This window comes from Bactrocera tryoni, chromosome 4 (assembly GCF_016617805.1).
Source record: "Bactrocera tryoni isolate S06 chromosome 4, CSIRO_BtryS06_freeze2, whole genome shotgun sequence".
NCBI classification, from domain to species: domain Eukaryota; kingdom Metazoa; phylum Arthropoda; class Insecta; order Diptera; family Tephritidae; genus Bactrocera; species Bactrocera tryoni.
This window is the reverse complement of record NC_052502.1, coordinates 73,471,975-73,494,991: the sequence shown is the minus strand read 5'-3', so window position 1 is coordinate 73,494,991 and position 23,017 is coordinate 73,471,975. Positions and strand designations below refer to the sequence as shown.

The 23,017-nt window shown below is 36.9% G+C and overlaps 1 protein-coding gene and 1 long non-coding RNA gene across 2 annotated transcripts in view; one reads left to right on the top strand and one right to left on the bottom strand.

Moving 5' to 3' along the window:
- LOC120776045 overlaps positions 1-23,017 on the bottom strand; it is a 133,852-nt gene that overhangs the window by 67,474 nt on the left and 43,361 nt on the right. The window lies entirely within an intron of this gene.
- The window catches only part of LOC120776044 (insulin-like growth factor 2 mRNA-binding protein 1), a 45,709-nt gene continuing 26,551 nt past the window's right edge, over positions 3,860-23,017 (top strand). Inside the window, exon 1 of the mRNA XM_040106489.1 lies at positions 3,860-4,017. Coding sequence (XP_039962423.1) covers positions 3,905-4,017 — 113 coding nt within the window. The 5' untranslated portion in view covers positions 3,860-3,904. The remainder of the gene's footprint in view (positions 4,018-23,017) is intronic.

Genomic DNA, 23,017 nt, shown 5'->3' with positions numbered 1-23,017 from the left:
ATGAGTATATTAGTTTATTTCCATGTTTTGGACCTCAACCTCTGGTCTCTTAGCTCAATTAAGCTCACTGGAGGGTAATCGGAATTCGGTTAAGTTATCTTTCACTATTAAAATAGCAGCTTTATGGCTGTCCGTTGCTTATTTTTGCAACCTATTCTTCACTTCCTGAACTCATTAGGTAAAAAAAAGAAAAGATCCATTGGTTCAAGGTTTTAGGAGCAATCATCATCAAGAGATTCCTTGAGTGCGAGCATTTCGCTTTGCTACTTTCGGCAATACGTTAAGATCTTTCACAAACATATCACTTTATCAACCTCAGCCGATATTTCAACAGTTTTGGGGACTGCTGGTTGAAATTAACAGTTATACTTAATTAATCGACTGTATAAAACAATTACTTGAACTTATATAGATAGTTCTTCAGATCATTAATTTACAGAATTGCCTACTATACACAAACTTTTAAAAACCATCCAAGGAGACCTTGATATAGTATTTTATACAAAATTTATATCGAAAATTATACGAAGAATCGTTAGTCATTTGTATTACTTGGACATTACTTATTTGGTATTTTTGTCTTAGATCTTATCTCGAAAGTCTTTTCGGAAAACTGAAATTGTGACCATCTCGGCGACTGTTTGGTAGAAATGTTTGGCAAATCAGCACTCATACAACGAAAATTTGTTCTTTCTTCAGAACAACCCATTAAACAACTAAAATGCTGGAAGATTCCTCAATACAATTTCCATTAACATTTTTTAATGTTTCTATAATTAAAACAGTGGGGTTGCTACTATTCTATTTATAGACCAAAAAGTCAGTAAAAATACTTGAAAAATGTAGTTGCTAGCTTCCGCAGCATTTATTCACACTAGAAGTGGATCGGACTGGTTTTTATCACTTCATCAGTCACAACTTCATAGTTTTATAAACTACGAGCGTCACATAAAAACCAATTCATAATAATAATAATAAAAAAACTTTTGGAAATGCTCATCGATTATGCTAATGACCTCATAAAATACGCACACATTCGAACCTCAATCAATTGATTAGTGAATAATTTGATGTACGTATGTAGTCAAAGCAAATTATCGATTGTTTATGTTTATGGCGCAATGCGAGAGTTGATGTCGAATGCAGGTCCTGTTATGGGCATAATGTTAGATTACACTAAGAAAATATTAACATACAATGTATGCATATATGTACACATATATATATGTATATATATATATATATATATGTATGTATATACTATGTATATTTATATGATGTCATTTGCGCTAGGAAAAGCGCTGCTGCTCTATACGAGTACTTGAAGAGAAAGTTATCTTATGTATGAAAAAAAGATTGAAATTGATGAGAAACAACAAAAACCATTTCTACAACCTGTATGTCGTTCGCAGCGTGTACGTGTTTCATTCGCTATGCAATTTAACTTTTCGAATACTAATAACTTGCCATATATTTGTTTTGTTATTTTTGCTGAATTCTTTTTCGCTCTTCATTTGCATTTTTCTATTGCATTAATTCATTCATTTTGAAATTCCAATCGTTCGCTTTGATCTTTACGCTTGTCGTTAAGTAACCGTTAGGTTAACTGATATATAATATAAAGTAGTTTTTTCGTGTTTTTCTGCGGCGTGAGTAGCAGTTAAAGGCTTTTAAGGGGAATTTTTTAAGAATATTGTTTTAAGTTATTCAAAAAAAAATATATGCAAAGTACCGAAATATTTCATAGAAAACCACCAAAACTCACTAAAAGTGGGATTAAACTGATTTAGAAACAATAATAGCTACAAACGGATAACGTTTCTGTATGTTTAAGCTAACTAAGCAATAAATTCAAGTTATCCGAGAAAATGTCAAACGGATAAGCAGTGTAAACTGTTTTAACAACGGTATGTTTTGCAAAATTTGCATTATCTAAGCTATTTTCAATATTTATATGCACACATAGCAAACGGTTAATACTTTTTCAAGTACATAAATGAAAATTATATACAAAGGAAGTGTTAAATGTAAGCTAATTGCTTTACGTCAACTCCGGATAACGCTTTTAATTCATCAAATCATACCAGAAAGCAATTAAGAAGGCAATAAAATAGCTAAAAAATCTTTATGAAGCTGCGGATAAAATTTTACGTAAGCGGATGAGCTTTTTTGTAAGCATAATGTTTTAGAAGGAGCATGCTTTTCATGATAACCATTAAAAGTATGTAAGCATGTAGCGAAATTTTGCGCTGAGTTAGTTACTTAACTAAAAATAAGCATCGAAAAATTATTTAATTGAAGTGATTTGCATCACAAAACTTCGGATAATGCAATTAAAAAAAGAAGCAATACCGTCATATTCAAATTTGCTTAAAAATGCTATTTAACAGTAGTTAGTTGCATTTTAAAATTTCGGATAACGCGGTTATAGCTTTAAAATGTATTGAAAAGCAATACTAATGAATTTGTCATGTTTACAACTGCTTGAAAGTATAAATATGAAATTATCCGAGAGTGGATAAAACTAAATTTTCGGCGAAAGTACTAAAATTGACTTTATACTACTTACATTGTATATAGCATTTATTTAATTTGAATAAAATTTCGAGTAATCAAAAAACCAAAAAAAAAAAAACGTTTACAAAATATTTTCATTTGCAACTGAATAAGCCGGATAAATTGCTAATGAGCAAGTAACCATCTAAAATGGGCTTTATATATTGCTAATAAGCAAGTAATCGTCTGCATTGCTTTTAATAAGGTTTTGTGCGCTATTTTGTTGCGATATACAATATTATAACTTGAATCAACGTTTATAACTGCTTTAAACAACTTGTCACAGTACTTGGATAACGCGCATAAGGCTTATAACCGTATAGCAAGCTTTCGGAAAAGTTTTAAAAGACTTTTGATATTAATTTTTATTTTGGAACAAGTTCTTAACAAATTTGGAAAGAGTTTTTGTCGTCGGATAAAACTTTATAGTTTGATTTCTCACTCCTATTAAGCTTTCACTTCTGCCGGTGCGCGGATATTATGCTATAATGCAACGGATAAACCTTAACTTGCCTTTAAAGCGTATTTTCCGATAAGTATTTTCTTAACACACATACTTCTACATGCACACACACATACTCCGTTGATAATTAGGATGAGCGAATTCCGAAGATTTTACAAATTTAATTATTATCTTTGTTTAGCTGTCAACCTGTTTTGATCGATAATTAATTAGCGCGACAAAGCAAGAAAATAAAAAGAAACACACACAACAAACGTGATTTAACAAACTGCCATTGTCAACGCGCCGAATGAACGAACGCTGCCAGACTTCATGGCTATCAACGTATGAGCAGCAGCACACCGTTAACCCCGCCACAACCAGCCACATATGCTTGTCTCTCGTTTCTGACGCGCTTCTTCGCAAATCTGCCCTACACGCTTTTGTGGCTTTAGAAAAAAGAATGCTAAACAAAAATATTTAAAACAAATTTATATTTGAAAATTTTTTAACTATGTATGTATGTAGCTGACTACAAGCTTTTTATAACTTTTTATTAAATATTTGTGTTAATTTTTTTCTTTTCTTTTTTCGTTGTAGGTTTTTGGCAAATTATTGACATTTAACATTGAATTTGAACAAAACAATTGGATACAAAAAAATTACAAAAAACAAAATTTAAAAGCAAGCAGTTCAAAATTATAACAAAAACGAAAATATTTTAAAATTTTATATTTTGCATTTAAATACTAAAACTGAGTTTGGTATTTGTTTTTTGTTTTCGCAAAGAAAAGCCAAAAAGTCTACAAGCAAACATTCCAAAAATTTACGCTAACGCACAAAAAAATTACAGTTATTAAATTTTATAAATTCAAAAGTAAATAAGCAACGCAAAAAATAAACAAAATGGCTTCTGAATTGGACCAGTTCGCTGACTTGGAATTGTCAAAGGAAGATCGCGAACAGATTTTTGATCCGCCTTTGGATCGACAACCGTTGGAAGGTGCTGGCACCTCAAGGTATTTAAAACACACTTGCAAACAACTCTTAAAATATAAATAAAATTCATACATTTTACTAACAACCGAAACCAAAAAAAATGAAAAGTAGTTGCCACTAACCGAAACTAGTTTTCCGCAAATTATTTGAATTACTTTTATTTTTTACGAAAATGCTAATAAACTTACAAACGCTTGTAGAATTCTGCTTTATATTTCGCAAGAACTGCTTATTTGAATATTGCGGATAAGTACCGCTACTAATTGAGATGATACAATGTCCTCAAGGAAAAAAATATTTGAAACTTTAAAATTCTTTAAATTTTTCGGAAAAAAAATCCGAAAAAAAATCTTAGAAAAATGAAAATTTACATGCAAGTGTTTGCAAACTTGAAAAAAATAGTAAAAAAGATTCAATTTTTTGTTTCAAAATGCAACACTGTGTGTGCGCTACACGCTCAAACCCTTTCTAACGCATTTAGTCGGCGGAAACGGATGTGCATAACAAAAGCAAACATTTTTTACATTTTTTCTATTAGTTAAAAATCATAATTGTCGTAGCATATAATGGGAATGTAGCCTAAAAATTGCAAATCCAAAAACAAAACCAATCGAAAAAACTGCCGGTTGGCAGCAAATGAAAGGCAGGCCAAGGTCTATTAAATACCGGCTAATTTTTGCCACAAATAAATTAGGCATATCAAAATACACAGCGACATGCCCACACATGTATTCCCTACATACGCATATAAAGCTCGATCCTTTCGTGTGGGGAGAAAAGCAGATGGGGGAAAAACTAATAAAAAATGCACCCCTCTTCGTCAAAAATCAGCATGGACACAGATGTACAATGCATAATACATCGAATATTCGTAAAGTACAGTTGCAATGCAAAAAAAAATATTTTTTTCTCATTTATTGAAAAGAAAATAATGCGTTTGCAAGGTTTGGATAAGTTGTTGGGCTTGAAAACTGACGTAGCACCATTAAGTAATATGTAAAAAGTGCTCAAATGTTGGAGCTTTAATTCGATATGTGAGCGGATAATGTATTTTTAAGCATCCTCAGGCACAAGTTTTAGAATTTTAAGCAAATTTTGATAAGCGCATAGAGTTTTATCACAACGGATAAGACATTGTGCACAGATACCGCATGTTAAACATTTTCGCAAACATCTACTGCTAGTCTAAGCATATTTGGGAATTTAATAAATATTTATCACAACGGATAAGACACGCTTCATTGAAATTGCTTACAATCCAGCGGAGGAGGAGAAATTACATATTTTAATGCTTATCCGTAGGCATTTAATGTATTTTGTGAACGGATAACGCATTTTACATTTCTTCACATACATCTCCTGCTATTGTAAGCAAATGTTGGCAATTTAATAGAGTTTTAAGGGTAAGGATAAAGTTATTTTCCAATAAAATTACTTACAATACTATTTTAAGCAAATTTAGAAAATTAAAATTTTATCACAACGGATAAGCTTCTCTTCACTAAAATTTCTCACATTACAATTCAGGTGAATAAATTATATATTTTAAAGCTTATCCGCATGCATTCGATGTGACATGTGCACGGAAAATGCCTTTTGTGCTTCCTCAGAGGCATTTATTGCTATTTTTAGTAAATTTTGATAGTCGAATATAGTCAAAGTAACAACGGATATGACACTTTTCAGAGAAATTGCTTTGCAATCCAGCTTAAGCGGAAAAATTACCAGTTTTAATGTTTATACGCATGCGTTCGATACGATATGTAAATGGATAATGAAATTTAGGCTTCTTCGCATAAATCTTTTGCTATTCTAATAAAATTTTGGTAATTTTATAAAGTTTTATCATAACGGATAAGACACTTTTCAATGAAATTGCATATAAGCCAACTCAAGAGGCAAAATCACCTATTTTAATGCTTATCCACATGCCTACAATGCGATATGTGAACGGATAATGCATTTTGTGCTTCTTTATATTCATTCATTACTATCCCAAGTAAATTTTGATAGTCGAAAATAGTCAGAAAGTAGTTTGCAAACAAAAATTATTCAGTTAATTGCATATTCACATGCTCGGATAATGTTTTAACTAATTATAAAACTACATTTATACATATTATGTATACAATAGAGTCTTTTGATCCTAAACTCAAAAGTTTACCGAGTCGGATAACTGATTTTGAAACGCATCATTTTAGGAGAAAAAGTGTTCATGTTATTAACAAATGATGTAATAAAAATTAGAATAAAAAATGCTTCATATTCACTTTGCGTTAAATTTCTGCTTTATCGACGTTTTCGACTGCTGGGATAATGATTTTCCCAGTCAGTTTATGTTTTTCAGTTTTCTTAAAATATGGAAACTAAAACAAGTTATCCCTAATACGCGGATAACTGATTAAACACAAGGTTAACATAATTTCTTACTCAAGCTTACATTTATGTATTGCTATAAAATTTTAGAGCATTTTCGTTAATTTCTTTTCCTCCATTAAAGATTTTAAAGGTTTTTTAGAATAAATAAAGTTATCCTGCATACACGGATAACAGATTAACAACACGGATAACATAATTTTTTGTCCAAACATACATTTATGTATTGCTGTGAAATTTTACGGCATTTCTTGTTAATTTTTTTCAGTTTTCAACTACCTTTTTCATTTAAATTCAAGTGCTAAAGGAGAAAACAACGTAAAAAAACAGCAATAGAAATTTTAAATTGATTTTTTTTACACAAAAGTATACAATTACACTTCATATGCGCACATGTCCTTTCTGCCCACAGGCGAGGCAAAATTGTGCACAAAGGCCATGTTAGCGAATGTTTGCTGCTTAGCAAATCACTCAGTTGGGGTTGGGGCAGCGCATTGTAATTGTGTTGGCATTTCATCAAATGGAAAACTGAAAATATTTCAAACCCTTTTTTCCAACACAACCACAAATGCGCGTATAATACGCCAAGGAATGACAGGGAGCGACGTCAAAAAATTATGCGAAAAATGTGACTCGAAAAAAAGTTAAGAAAAATAAACTGCGGCCACGCTATCTTAGTGCGGCATACCTTGCTTGATTAGAAAACAGAACCGCGCGCGTATATGCAGTTGTGTGTATATTTTTATGCTTTTTTTAATTGTTTAATTTTCTGTATGAGTTTGAATTTTGCATGCCGAAAATTTTGACAGCGCTTTAGGGGGAAGCGCGCGCTGCCTTGTGTATTTCTAAGACGCTGCAGTACGCTTTTGCAGATCTATAGCGATGTGTGTGCGCCTGCGAACTAGTTTCCCATGTTATCCTTTTTGGTGTTTCGTGTTGTTGTTGCAAAGCGCACATTTTTTTTGCAAAAAATATATATGTGTATTTATAAAGCCACCTTTTGAATGCGGTGTTAGTGTTGTTGCTATCTTTTTCACTTGGCGCGCCAAACAAATGAGCGCGCATACAAGTATCTAAGCTGACTTGCATACACACACATTAAACTGTCATTCCGCGCACCTTCCCTACACCGCGCGCACCGCTTTTTCCTTAAAGACACACATACTTGTACATACATAAACACACAAACACATACAGCTACATCAGCTCACACTTTAACAATCGCCAGCATGATCTGCATAACCGAAATTCTCAAAACCTTCTTCCTGCGGCGCTTCCTGTCATCCCACCGCACGCCTCTTCTAACCAAACGCCTCTGCTTGCAGCACTTCACAGCAGTTCACATAGCATATCTCTTTGCTGCTTGCGTATTTTGCAAGCACAGCAGCAGAGTAGTTTATGCTGCCACACTCCTGCCGCTCATAACGCTGCGCAGCGCTTGCTTTCACATAACTTGTTAAGGTATGCGCGCGCTTATGTCGCTTTACCGGCAATTTGTCTCTCATAGTTTGGCCAACATTAGCCATGCCGGTGGTTGTCTTACATACTTACATACATACATATATGTATACATGCTTGCGCGCCAATGTTTATCCTTTCTGCCTGCGCGTCACACACAACGCGGCTCTAAGCGCAACGCGCTTCTAAGCTCACTTAGCACCGCCGCTAGGTAACTTGCTCGCCGGCATTCTTTGCTTTTTCCTTTGCCTTTTTTGCACGTGCGCGTCTGTGCTGTTGCGTAACCAGCTCTTCAACTACCGCCTGGCAGCTTCAAGCATATCGGCATGTCAAGCCAGCAAATAGACTGGTTGACGGCGTTTCCCTCAAATAGTTGTATATCTGTGCGTTTATCTTTTTCCCCGATTTCGCTTTTTTCTCAATTTTTTTTTTTGCTGCGTCTATGTTGTTGTAGCGCTTATTTGCTCCTTTGACACCAGCCATGTTGTGCGTTTATTTTGTGCAAATGAGTTACAGTTGCGCTTCACATGTCACATGCTATGAATATGTGTGCAATTTCGGCACACTGTTACTTTGTAGCCTTTAGTTTTGTGCCAGAAAGCAACAAAAGCAACAATAAACACAAAACATAACCCAAAAAAATTGGTTCGCATCCTTCACTTGCCTTGTTAGCAAGGGTTATTATGCTTGCAAGCTTTTCTTCTAAAACATTTTTTTCTTGTTATTTCTTTTATCTGCACAATTTTTCCCCTGCGCTTTGCGTGTGCCCCTCCACTGCAGCGCATCATTTGATTCCCATCGATTATGTAATGTTAAAAAATTAGCTGTATGCATTGCACTTTTGATTGACAGTCAAATTAGTTGAAGCGCAAAGCAAAAAAAAAGCAAAAAACAGAAAAAAATGCAAAACAAAAAAAAATATATCAAAATACAAAAACAAAACAAAAAACACTTCCCAAACAACAAACTGCCTATCGGTGCATTTTTTTATTTCTGCTTTGATTTTTGATAATTTTTTTTTTAATTTTTTTTGAATTTTTTTTCAATCAGCCGCCTTTTCCTTGCAATCCATTTAGTATGCGCCTGCTGATGAGGTGCTAATAACATTTCACATTCCGCCAAACAACAGTTATCAACCGGCGCTAGTTGTTTTTGCCACTTTCTGTTACGCTCCTGGCGCCTGCTGCATAATTCATCATTCTCAACGCGCACTTATCATCTGCACTTCGGCATACTTCACTTCATTCAAAAGTCAGCGCTCAAAGTTTGCACGGTTGCATTGGCACTTAATTGACTGCTTGGCATACATAATCAAATAGAAATATTTCATAAAATTAGCCTCAACAACGGCTTAACTAATTTGTCACTCGCTTGTCTAAACTGGCTCGGCCGCTCTCTTCTGGTCTTTCTCGTTATTGTTTCGCTTGTCTAAAATCTATTGACCGTTCTCTTTCAGTCTCTCAGGACCTCAGCTCATGAAGCTCGTTTGTACTACCAATGCTGTTCCACAACGAGTTATCTCAAGATTTTTAAGTAATCGGCTTAAATATCCAATATAAGAGTTAGTTTTCTTAGAGGCCGCTGCCTCGCTTTGTGCATTATTCTACTTTTCTTGGCTTTATGGAATAGAGAGCGGGTCGCAGTGTCAAATCTCACATATTAAAGTTTTTAGGCTTTTTCTGGCAAAAATTGGCGTGCTTAATCTACTGCGAAGTTTCTTGCATCTAATAATGGAATCTCTCAACCACTGTTGACTCTAAGAACAAGCACTAACATTGAACAAAATTTGGATTACCTCCTGCTCGATCGCCTCAACTGTCGCGGTCGCAAAATCTTTCATCGCCCGATATTTAAGAGAATAAACTAGCTTAGGTTAGTTAAAAGGTCAATCTTAACTGGAATCTCACTTAGCCAGCTTAAAATGATGGTACCTATCCTATATAATAGATCAGAACAAATTTACAATTCGATAAAGGCTCGCCTATCACAATTATTTTGTTGAAGGTTGATGTCAGTTTCGACTGTCTTCTGGAGCGCCGAGTATAAAACTGCCGATATATCTCAATCTCAGTCTTGCAAAGGCTGGACAATAGATCAGAAAGTGCCTGGATCATTCAACCCACACTCCTTTCCTTCATACAAATATGACAACTAGCTACCGAAAAGATAATAGATTATCAGAACTTAACAGAACTTAACGATTTGAGCTTATCACAAATTTGTTCATGCGGCTAATGTCAGTTTCGACTGTCTTTTGGTTCGCGACAGGTAAGACTGCCGAGATGTTTCATATGCCTAGTGTCCAGTAAGAACTCCTACGATTGCGGCAAGCTGAACTTTACTAAGAGCAAGTATTTCAATAGATCTCCTGCGTTCACTCTAAGTCATCGTAGAGCGCCTGCTTTCCGCACGGAAGCTCTATTTGTCGCGTGCTTAAACGCTTAAACGCAAGACGGCAATGGAGATCCAACTCGGTCCCATTCCGATTTGAGTGCGAGTCCTACTAGTGATTTTGACAACTGTTAGCAGAGAATTTCTATCGCCCGACTCAGGGTTTGAACCAAAAATCAATCGAAAACAGTAATTTTGATTTTTCGTTTCTTTGTTCTCCGCTTTTTTTAACAAAATTAAAAACGCGTAATAAACAAGTCGCCGCGCTGAGAAAAAAACACAGCGCATTGAGCTTGTTTCACCACAGCTGTGCGCCAAATTGACACTAAAACAAATACCTAGTACTCATGCTACTAATGCGAGCAATTTGGCGATCGGCTGCGCAGCGCGATGGCAATAAACGATGCAGCACACAATTAGCAACGTTATTAATAATAAAATACGAGATTAGCTGAGTTCTGTGGAATTTTGAGAAACTCGGCGCGCATACCGAACGTTGTTGTGGTCAAAACCAGCAGCAACATGAACGCTAAAAAGCGGCTTATAGGAGCCGCAACCGCGCATAAAATATGCGTAAACGTTAGTCGCATTGTTTTTGCTTTTGTTTTTAATTTTTTGTGTTAGAAAATCGATTTATTTTTGGCCAAGTTTGGTATGCAAAAGCTTTGGCGGCAATGCAAAAGCGCAAAAGACGTCAGCAGTAGCCGCAGGAAAGACGCATATAACGCTTAGAACGCTAGCGCACAGCGTTTGGCTGAAACGGGTTTTCCAACAATATATGATATACCAACGAAGTGCGCATTAATTGAAGCAAGCTGCTGCCAGCAGCAAAAATAACCGCAATACGGTATACGCTTAGTTTTGTTGTCGGCGTTAGAATTCAAGTCGGCCAGCGCAGTACTCTGTAGCCACGGCTACAGGATGCAATATGTTTTGGCGGCTACTGCTGTTTTCAATCAGCAGGTAGCTGTTGCTGCCGCTGCGTCGTGTGCAAATCTCCGCAGGAAGCGCGCGCGTAAACACCCACTCAGCGAGACAAAGCAATTTCCGTTTCGCAAATCACTGCTTTTGTGCGCTGTGTATTTCAGTTAGAAAAGTGCTTAGAAATGATTTATTGTGTACGGTGTTTTTGCTTTTGTTTGTTGTTATTGCTGGACTCGGACACGTTATGAATTTGTATGCGCATACGTACTGTACGTGACCTTTCCCAGCTATTGGCAGCAATAACATGGCAAAAATTCATGCTACTTGCGTTTTTGTTGTTGTTGTTGTTGTCGCTGGATGGTTATGGCGCTCTTGCGCGCATGCGCACACACAGCTACGCTTCGGCGTAGCATTCAGCGCGGCTTCTTTGCCTGTGCTTTGACGTTTTCATTCATTTATTGCGCTTGATCTTGTCTGCGCTGCGCCGTAAGCGTCCTCTACACGCCACAAAACTAATAAAACTTTGCCGTTCAGTAGTTTTTGCTTGCATATTTGTTATGTTTTTTTTTTATTTTTGCGTGTTTTCGCTTCGTCAACTTAAGAATTCGCATTTCATTCGGCGCTCTGGTTGCTCGCACTTAGCGTCCAATTCACGGATTTGCAATGTGCTTACAGCGCCTGCCTTTTGACTATAAACGCTACATCTGCTACCTTCACTTAGCAACACCAAGTTTGTACCACTTTAGACAACACTACCTTGTGCGCAGTGGCGGCGCATTCAGGGGGGTTAACCGTGATAACCACACAAGTGCAGTGGGACTGCTTAGATCGATGTAGTTGCAGTAAAATCCGAATTAAAAAGGATTTAAAGAGAAGTCTACAGTTCTCCCTTTCCGCAGTTGCTGGTATGAAGATATGTCTTGATTTTCATTAGCACCAACTTTGAGCAATAGTTTTCTATCGCTGTTTGTGGCCTGACGTTCTCCAATGGCACACAATTCCTCTCCTTGAGGAATGACCAAAACTGACCACTTTTAAGCGTTAGCTTCCTTCGGCCAGTCAAACTGTTGACAGTAGAGGTCCGAATTCAGAATTTGTGGGTAGGGAAGCAGCTTATAGTAGATTCTAACCAGTCAATCCCTTCAAAACGCAAAGCAAAACCTTCCTGACCGTCAATGCACCAGAACAGAGAGTATCACATTGTGGCAGCTTCGCACTACCAGATGGATTCATGAGAACCGCTCAGCTCCACCAAGCTTCCAAAAATTCTAGCGAGTCATATCGATATGTGTGGCCTGACGTTCTCCTGATGAAACTCAATTCCTCTCCTATTGGCCAAAGACTGTCCAAATGTTCACAACACAGTTCTGAGTTAAAGGTTTCAATCGGAAAAGTGCTTGCAGCCAGGCTCTTTGATTTCCATTATTTCAGCGTTATTTTCGAACATTGGACTCACACGAGATCGGAAAAATTAGGTGTTACAGTATCAGGTTCAACACTATGCACATTTTAAGCGGTTGAACTTGCGTTTCCGCCTACATAGTATAACGAAGAAGAAAATATGTAAAGAATTGCGTATTTTCTCTATGCTGCTTGGACGCATGTTCGAACAATACCAAACTCAGTTGGGCAATCATAAAACTGTCTGAGCAGTTTTTTAGTATAAAATCGCATCTTTCCAGTGTCCTATAACCGGCTTACGGTTGCTGTTATACAACGCGAGATAGAGATTACTAAAGCTGATGTATAGGAAAAATATTTGATGTCTTTTTACTGGACTTTTATGAATTTATTAGGGTAATTCAACTTTAGTTGTGAGCAAAAATCTACAATTGGCAATTATACTGATGCATTTTGCATTAAAGAGACTGTTTGATAAGTTGCTACTGTCAGCTGTTTAAGTTGACTTACTTTTGAAATCAAAGCTTTTTTTTTTATCGAACATCAACGAAATCTATATGTATATATGTAAATCTTCTGACCGTGTGTTTGTAATTGAACTGCTCCTAAACGGCTGGACCGATTTTGATGAAATTTTTTGTGTGTGTTTAGGGAGATTCGGGAATGGTTTAGATTCGCAATTTGGTCCATTGTTTTATATTGGATCCGATAGATTGCGCAACCATCGCAGTATCCAATATTCAAACCTTAAATAGGCGTAAACGTGCAATAAACAAAACGATGCCAAAGTAAAAGGCGACACCTGTAGACAAGTTTTCATAACGTGGACAGAGTTGTTCGCTCTTAAGAAATAAATTGGGTGATTCAATACATCTATGGGTAGCTATAACATTTTTTTCATACCTGCTAACTATTGGAGGGGGTATCTTGACAGGCAATTTAAAATTGCAAAAGATCTGGCATAAAAAAATAGCGGCATAACTGAAGTGTTGATAAAAAGGTCTATTAAAATTTGAGATATACAGAAATCTTTTCGAAGCATTGCAAGACTGATGCCATAACCTTGCCAGCCGATTTTTTTGTCTTTCCACGCTTGAGAACCGTTTCTTAATATGCAGTCCACCAGGCTGACAATCGATTGGACTCGATTGATTTCACTGATGCACAGCCCAAATTCAATAGTATTTTTACCCCAAAAACCAATTCTTTCTTAACGCACGAAATGCTTTTTGATTCATTTTTGTTGCTTCACCAAAAATGCGATTATTCCTTAACTAATACTTATAATCTAACTAATAGAAATCATATAGATGGTATTAGTAGTACTACCTATGTATCAGCCACAGTAAAACGGGGGCGGGTCCTCTAGTCTACTATTATGAGTTTACAAGAGGTTCAGACTACTGTATAAATTACTTGCTGTGTTTATTAAAGTTTTCACATTGCATGACCCCTCTACGAAGTAAGCACGACAGCGCCACTGTGCTGCAACTTGGTATATCCTCGCTACCTGAACAACAAAATTCGGCAGCATACGCTAACACGCCTTCATTATACACAAAATATGCATACATATTTACATGTATGTATATATGTATAGATAAAAACATTTGTATGTAGTACGGGTGTGTTATGCCCGCATAAGCAACGCTGTTTTCAATATACGTACATAAGTATATAAAAACTATATACTTATATATATGTATGTATGTATATATAGAAATGTATATGGTCTTTTGTTGCTACAAGCATAGCTTCTATTGCCGAAATATTACTAAGACCAAGAAAACGAAAATAAAAGCATTAAAAATACATGCACACATGCATAGACGTGTTATGGGCAGCAACACAAAGCGAAAGGTATAAAAATTTAACCTTGAATTACGGCTGCTGCACACACACCGATCGGCTACCAGCAGCATCCAGTCATCCCAAATGCGAATGTGCTGGCAGCGCTGTACATACATATGTATGTATGTATGTATATGTTTTGTTATTATTGTTTTTGTAAGCAATGTGATCCTTTGCCGCCGCGCATACCTTACGCTGTTTTAGGTTATGAATTTGAGCGCCGCCACCGTCATCGCGTATTTGACTGCTGTTTGGACACCTTTGCTGCTATGTGCGTTTAGTGTTGTTGTTATTAATGTAGTTTGGCGAGTTCGGTTTTTCGGTCCATACATACATATGTACATATGTATATTTATACATTTCTCGTTATGCATTTTTGGCTGTAAGCGCATGCGTACATATGTACATATGTATGTATGTGTGTATGTGTCGATGTATATTTTTTCCACTCACATACATCGTATACTCGCATTAGTTCATTTTTACGGCGCTTGGTATGCACTGATTGCTGTCACACCGTACCCTTACCTTTGTCGCTGCGCTTTGCTTGCCTTTATAGGTTATGTTATTTGTTAGTTCATTAGAAATTTCCGAGAATTCGACATGTCCTAAATACATACACAAACGCACACACACAGGCACCGGCCGACAAACGACCTAAATACACAGCGCAAAGGTGAGCAAGCGCTTATTTCTCTGTATATGTTTGAGTGTGTGTGTGTGTGTGTGTAAATTGGTCATGCGCATTATCCCATCCAGCTGCTTATTTGTTGTACGCGCTCCAAACGGGACTTGATTGCAGCAAGTTACTGTACTGAGCTCGACACAACGTCGCATTTAGCTCTAACGTGCATATGTACATATGTATGTATGTACGCCTGCGCGGTGCAGACCTTGAAAAGGATTTGCGCGCAAATATGTGGGTTCGCATATTTGAAGGTTACGTTTTACTAGTATAGCTGCGCCGGCAAATAGCATGGAAATGCGCTCGCGTTGCATAGAGAGCTCTTTCCAAAAACTATGCATGTCGCGTTACATCCACGAGTAGATACTTCAAAGAAGCTCTCAAGAGATGACAGTTTTCTTAGCGAGTGCGCTGCGCTTAGCGGCACACCCACTTGACATACTTAAACTGCGGCGACTTGTGGTAATTTATATCAAGCACGAAAGGCACAAGAAAGACCTATTCAGCATAGGTCCTGTAGTTTGTGGGTTTTGCGACATGCAACCGCTCTTAGATTCATATAATCCAGCTAGGAGCACATTGCCTCCAACCCGCCAAGAAAAATCGTGGAATTTATCAGTCGGAAATTCCGGAGCATCTTTAGCATTTAGGCTTCTAGCCAATGTAGCGATCTGAAGACGCAGGGAATGGCTCTTAGATCCATATATCCTACTTTCTCGCACATTGTTTCCAACTCGCCAAGAAAGATCGTGGACTTTATCAGAATGTTGAGTCGGAAACTCCGAAGCATCTGCTTCTAGTTTGAGTAGCGGACGCAAGATAAAAGATCTTAGATCCATATATCCGAGAAAGTAGCACATCGTATCCAACTCGCCAAGAAAGATCGTGAACTTTATCAGAATGTTGAGTCGGAAACTCCGAAGCATCTGCTTCTAGTTTGCATAGTGGAAGCAAGATAAAAGATCTTAGATCCATATATACAAGAGAGTAGCACATTGCCTCCAACCCGCCAAGAAAAATCGTGGACTTTATCAGAATGCTGAGTCGGAAACTCCGAAGCAACTGCTTCTAGTTTGCATAGTGGACACAAGATAAAAGATCTAAATACAATAGATCCATATATTCGAGTAGAGAACACTTTTACCTCAATGGCGCCTAGCAAAAGCCCGGAATTTATTTGGGAGCTGCACCCATGTGGGCGCTTGGGAAAGCGGAAAGGGCACAATAGAGCTAAGGTCACAATGCGTACCGTAATATAATGCCATTTCTATTTCTTAATACGCAAGCAATGTTGCGCTCGTTTCGATGACACTTAATCTCGCAGCATTAGCTGCTACAAATGAACCAGACTTAATCCAGCACAGATGCACGTGTACATATGTATGTAGACGAATGTTTGTGCAGCTGGCGGCTTATAACAACAATCGCATGTGCGCCAACAGCCGGCTTTGGCTAACCAACGCAGCACACTAATGGAGCCGGAGCCGCACAATACGCATTACGGTTTAAGCTACTTACATACATAAGCTCATATGTATGTATATATGTATGTACGGCGGGGGCTGCTCACGCAGATGCCGGTAGTAGTAAAACGGTAACAGACAAGTTACAAAAATGTTCAAGAAAAATTGTGCAAACTCGTTAACCAAAATGAAAAGGGAATGCGAATGCGAAAGCATATAAATGTACATATATGTATATAGTACATACGCATATACATGTTGGACTGGCTGGCCGGCCGGCTGCCTGACATGCCAAGAAAAAAGTAGTAACCCGAAAACCGAAAACGCAACTGTCATGGCCAAACGGCAATAGCAACAGTGGCTGGCTGACGGAATCGAGTATGCGGCCGAGTTTGAGTTCGAGTCCGAGCACTGTGAGCCCAGCCACAATATTTTGTACTGCTTTCGTCGTACATACGTACATTAATATGTATGCTTTCTTCACTTTTTCCACCTTGTTTTTACGCGGCGCGGTTCATTGGCCTCGATTAAGTGGCGATTTGGCTGTTTTGATAGCGTTCGCAGCGTCATCAGCTTCAGCGCGTCGTCGCTGTTGGTAGTCGACTGTCGGCTCGACACACTGTATACGCATAAATAGCAATATTTAGACAATTTCGTAAATTTCGGCCAACTGCGTGCGCCAACCAGCTAACGTAAGCGCTTACGTTGTTTACACCGCGTCGGTACTTGAGCGTAACAGCCGCTTGCAGCGAGCGCTAATGTTGTTTGTGTCGAAATGGCATGCATATCGGTTTTGTACGTCCAATAGACATTTCTAACCATCAGGTAACAACAACAACAACAAATTGCATTATAGCTTAATCGGCCGATCGGTCTCTCAAACTGCACACTCGTATGCCGCCAACCAGCGCATTGTCCGCTTCGTTTCGTTTGTGCTTAATCCACACATTTCGGCGCGGTTTGCTCCTGCTGTTGCAAATTGCAATTTTATCAGCGAAATGCTTTCTCTCCCTTTTCCTGCGTGCCGGCGCACACGGCTTTTGTGGCGGTCTACTTTCTTTGCAGCGCGCGCAGCCCTTTCCTGCTTTCTTTAACGCCGCATTTTGGGGTTGTTGCCAAATTGCCAAATGCAATCAGTCGGCGTATGCAGTTCGCTGCGTCAGACGGTCATCAGCTCATTTATGTGTTCCCATTTTTGGCTTTCCGCGCATCTGTCGCTCTTGCATTACTTTCCCATTTATTTGTTTGTTTATTGTTTTGTTTGCAATTTCGTTTTTTTGCCTGCGTATGTAACTTTCTTTCCGTTGCCAGCACAGGAGATGCGAGTGCTGATGTATCCTTGCAGCTGACTGTACTTTTCGTTGGCAGCGCGTAACGAAATTCAATTTTTAGCAACATACAAGTAGTAACAACATACATACATTTTCCAAATATTCCTTTGAGAGCTGCTAAGCTGGAGGTTCAAATATGCTTGAGTTTGAAAAAACTGATTTGAAGATCAAAATTACCGGGCGTTCAGTAAAAAACTTCGAAATTCAAGTTACGATAAAAGACCAAAAGTAAGAGGCGTGCTTTGAAGATCTTCAAGCTCCGAGATACCAAAGGGTCATTAAGCTCAGTCAGACGACTTGAAGATCAAAACTAAAAGATCTCAAGCTCCGAGATACCAAAGGGTCATTAAGCTCAATCAGACGACTTGAAGACCAAAAGTAAGAGGCGTGCTTTGAAGATCTTCAAGCTCAGAGATACCAAAAGGGTTTTTAAACACAAATGTCGACTTGAAGACCAAAACTAAAAGATCTTCAAGCTCCGAGATACCAAAGAGTCATTAAGCTCCATCACACGACTTGAAGATCAAAATAAAACTCCCGTACTTTGAGCGCTTCAAAATTTACGATACAAAAGATCCTCAAACTCAAAAAGCGGACTTGAAGATCAAACGTGTAAGACGTCCATGAAGTTCTCTCAAATGTGTGTTACAAAGAGATCCTTAAACTCCAAAAACGGGCATTTAGACCAAAAGTAGAGGAAGTATTTCCAAAATCTAAATCATACACGTCCATCTCTTTGAATTTGATAGCGAAAACTCGTAACAAGTTTTTAATTTCGATTTTGTTTTGAAGATCTAGAAAAACTTCAAATGATATTAGCAATGAGAGCATTCTAATCTTACATTGTGGTTGAAAGCATACAAAACAGATGAAGGATCTCTTCAGAATACTACTGGCAGATCAAAAAGTAGTGAACAGCAGACATTAGAAGTAAAATTGAGAAGCTTAAACCACAGAAAGCTAGAGCTCAAATGCTCAGTAGTGTAGTGACAAGGATCTAGGTCGTGCCCTCACTTAAGATTAGTACTTCGGAGCTATACAAATCAACTTGAGTGGGTTCTCAGCATAAGAGCATATGAAATGAGGATAATTAACATATCTATTTAAAAACAAAAAATATGAAAAAATTTAGCTAAAAAAAACTAAGCAAAAAATCACGAAATAACAGCAAAAATTGTGAAAATCCAAAATAGAAGAAAAGTGGCAAAAGCTTAACTTCAACAAAAAGTGACAAAAGTGTAACCACAACAAAAAAATTATATTCAGCAAACCTGCAACACAATTGTCGCAATTGTCAATAAAAATTATGAAATACAACTAACAAGGCAGCAAATAGATCAGATAATCTGATAATTAAGCGTCTATTTGGCAGCGCTGACAACTGCTTATCTACCCCCAAACACATGTAAGGCTATTGAGCCGATAAGTGCGTGCAGCTGACTGACAAAACATACAAAAATATATACATATATGCATGTATGTATGTATGTATATATGTACATACATATGTATGCATATACATTTGCCATGCTAAAAGCTCTTAGCAGCAGCTTTGTGTACACTGCTGCCGCCATATTTACACAGTGGGTGGGCGGGTTAAACTTCAAAAGTTGCTGATAAAAAAAAACTGCAACAAAACAGCTGACGTAACGTAGGCGTCTGAAGCATAAAGTACACGTCATAAACGGCGAGCTGACAAAACTTTGAACTTTGAAGGATAAAATTAGAAATAAATTATTATCAGATGAAAATTTGTGGTGCTTGGCTATGTGGAGAAATATTTAAGTATACATATGTATGTATGTATATATGTATGCACGTATAGAAAAGTCTATAAATGTTTTTAAATCAGCTTTAAATTGTTTCTAAATTTAAACGCCTACCAAAAAAGCAGCTGCGGAAGTGCTTTGTCTATATACATATATTTATATACATATGTATGTATGTATGTACATTATAATATCCGAAATTTTATCACTTAACACTTAAAAGCTATTACAACAAACTTACATATGTACATATGTTCATATATAGTTGTATTAGGTATGTATGTACATATGTATGTCTATATTTCTGGATTGCTACACAAGCACTTAGCCAGCAACAACAAGCATTCGCTATACAGCGCATTATACACGAAAAAATTTAAGCTTCAGCGAAATTTGTCATAGAACCTAAAAAAAGCCGACATTTATTTGAACAAAAAAATCGAAAAAAATAAATAAAGCAAAAACAACAAAAAATACCGAATAAAATCAAAAGCTCCACCATGTGCTACTCTTTTAGCTAATCTACATGCTTGACAGGCGCTCACATGCAATCCAAAATACCGGCCGGCAGCCAGCCAGCCAGCTAGCTGTGCGAGCGCACGCTGCAAACACAAACAAAGAAAACAACAACAAAATGACGTTAACAACAAAAACTTATGAAAACAGCAATGCAGATACAATTAAAGAGCGCAAGAGATACGCGCACCGCACACAAAACAGGGGAAATACCGCTAGCGATCAGTTCGCTGAATAGCTGTATAAAGAGCTGGCAATACCCCTGCACGTATAAGAGTTCGTAAGCGTACGCTGACAAAGAGCGCGAGTGTTAAAACAAGCCGCTGAATAAAGAGCAGGCTGCGCTGACGCTCTTTAACTCAATTTAGCGTACTAAAATAGCAATAACAAAGTGCAGCAAATGATATGCCGCCAGTGACAAGAGTAAAAATCACTTTAGCACTTATAATGGCGCTGCAGTAGGCGCGAGCGTTAGCGCATTGGCTAGAGCGCATGGTATGGTGCAGAAGAGCGCCTGCATGCGCGCCTACCGCTGGTATTGGTGAGCAAGTGCAGCGAACGGTGGCGGCGTACGGCAGCTAAAACAACAATGTGCCGCCAGAGCGTTGGCGACACCGTACGCCGACAGCGCATTGGCCGATTTGCGAATTTTTATCAACGCAGCCGCGTTGGCTTTGACGGATTGGTTGTTGTGGGTTGGGGAGGAGAACGCACAGTGGTGCGTTTTGCACAAGCGTTGGATAAGAAAATTGTATATGCGGCGTGATGAAAATTCAAATTGCATATTTTAGAACTTTTTCGTTTATTGATTTAGTTCTTATTTCGTCGACTGTTTTTAGTATTTAAATATTATAATAGCTTTCAGTTGTCGTCGTTCGTATTTTTTTCAATTACTGCCTTTTTTGAAGACCTCAATGCCAATATTTACACATTATGCGCCTTTAAAAAAATTCTAAGAAATGAAACTGACAAATTTCATTTATTAATTTCAAAAAATTATGAATTTATAATGGATGTGTAGCCAAAAAAAGCTATAAAATGGTTTTGTCCAAAAAACCTGCGTTTTGCGCCAAATATTTTATTAAAGCGTGGAATTTCTTTTAATAAGAAATGAAATTTAAATGAGTATTTTAAAATGGAATTTTGATTATGGACTTTCATAAATCTTACAAAGATCTTTCGGTTTCAAAATGGCGTTTGCCCCTTTCGAGTTTACTACACAGTACAGCACAGACCTTAAAAAGTACCGTTACAAATCACAAAATTTATTAAAAATATATACTTAGAACAAATGTTGTAATTTTTTCCGCAAACTTTTAGGTCTTTTTTAAATAACTTTTTTAAAAAATTAAAATTTATATTATTGGCAATCAGTTACCAATATTTTAGAATTTATAAATTTATAAATGCAAAAATGATTTTTGTTTAAATTGTCTATACTCAGTGAAAATTTATATTAAATAATATTAATATATATTACATTTGCAATTTTTAATTAATTTAAATGTTAAGAAAAAATACTTTTTATTGAATGAACTTTCAAAGCTTTGAAAATCAAATATTTCAAATGCTTTTATATACATATATTGAGTGCATTATAATACTTTTGCAAGTGAAAATATGCTGTTATTCAAGTAACCTTAATTTTCATATGAAATTTTGTACTTTTCAAAAATAGTTTTCTACATAAATTCAACAATTATCCAAAAACCGTTACCCATAGCTCCCTTCTCTTAAGTGAAGTTCCAGACCAAAAATCTGCATTTCAAAAACTGTTTCATAAATGGGAGTTATACTCAGCAATTATGCAAGAAAATACGCTCAGCTGGAAGTTATTTAAGGTAATATTTGGAAAAATCCAAGAATTGCGATTTTTTTTAATTTTAAAGTATAGATATCTGAAGAAAATTCGCTAAGCTAACAACTACTATTCAGAAAAATTCGATAAGCTAGCAATTACTGTCAAAAAATATGCGGAAAAATTCGTAAACTAACCACCATTGTCATAATATATTCAGTAAAAATCGCTAAGCTAACAACTATGTTCAAAAATTATGCAGAAAAATTCGCTAAGTTGGCAACTATTTTCCAAAAATTTCAGAAAAGTCACTAAATTTGTAAGTAACTTTCGATATATTTGAGTTTTATACAACTATTAATGATTGTGAAAACAGCAAGTATCGATAATAGCTGTACATTAATAAGCGCCTACACTATACAATTTTATATAAACAGAGAACAGTGGTAAGCAATGTGTTATAAATTGCAATACTAAGCAAAAATGGTATTTTATAAAGATCTGAATAACAATTTTTTAGTTTCCATGGAAATTTATGTCAATACTTTTGAAGAAATTGTGGTACAACGCAACTATTCGTCAAAAGTTCCAACAAACTGTCATAAATGGTTCAATAATTAGTGTTATATATATTATAACTGCATCGATTACTCCCACAGCATGTTGAAAGTGTCACAGCGTTATAACTGCAAAGTGAAAAAGTTCACTGAACAATGACCACCACACGTGACCGAAACGTTTTGTAGATAAATAAATAAATAAATATGGCATAGTAGTGCGCCCATTGCGCACACAAACATACGCAATTATTTCATTGCAAAACAATGAAAAATAAAATAAAAAATAATATACAGAAAACTTGTGTTAGAGTCAGCGTCAAACAAATAGCACAAAATTGCTACAGAGACCAGTGACCCATTTTTGCTGTTATGCCTCGCACTTTCTTCTGTTTTTAAACACTTCCCTTATACGCGCCGCTACACTGTGCGCTGACGCTGGCTAACGACGACGACGACGACGACGACGACTCACTAACTGTTGGACTGTCGTGGCGTTT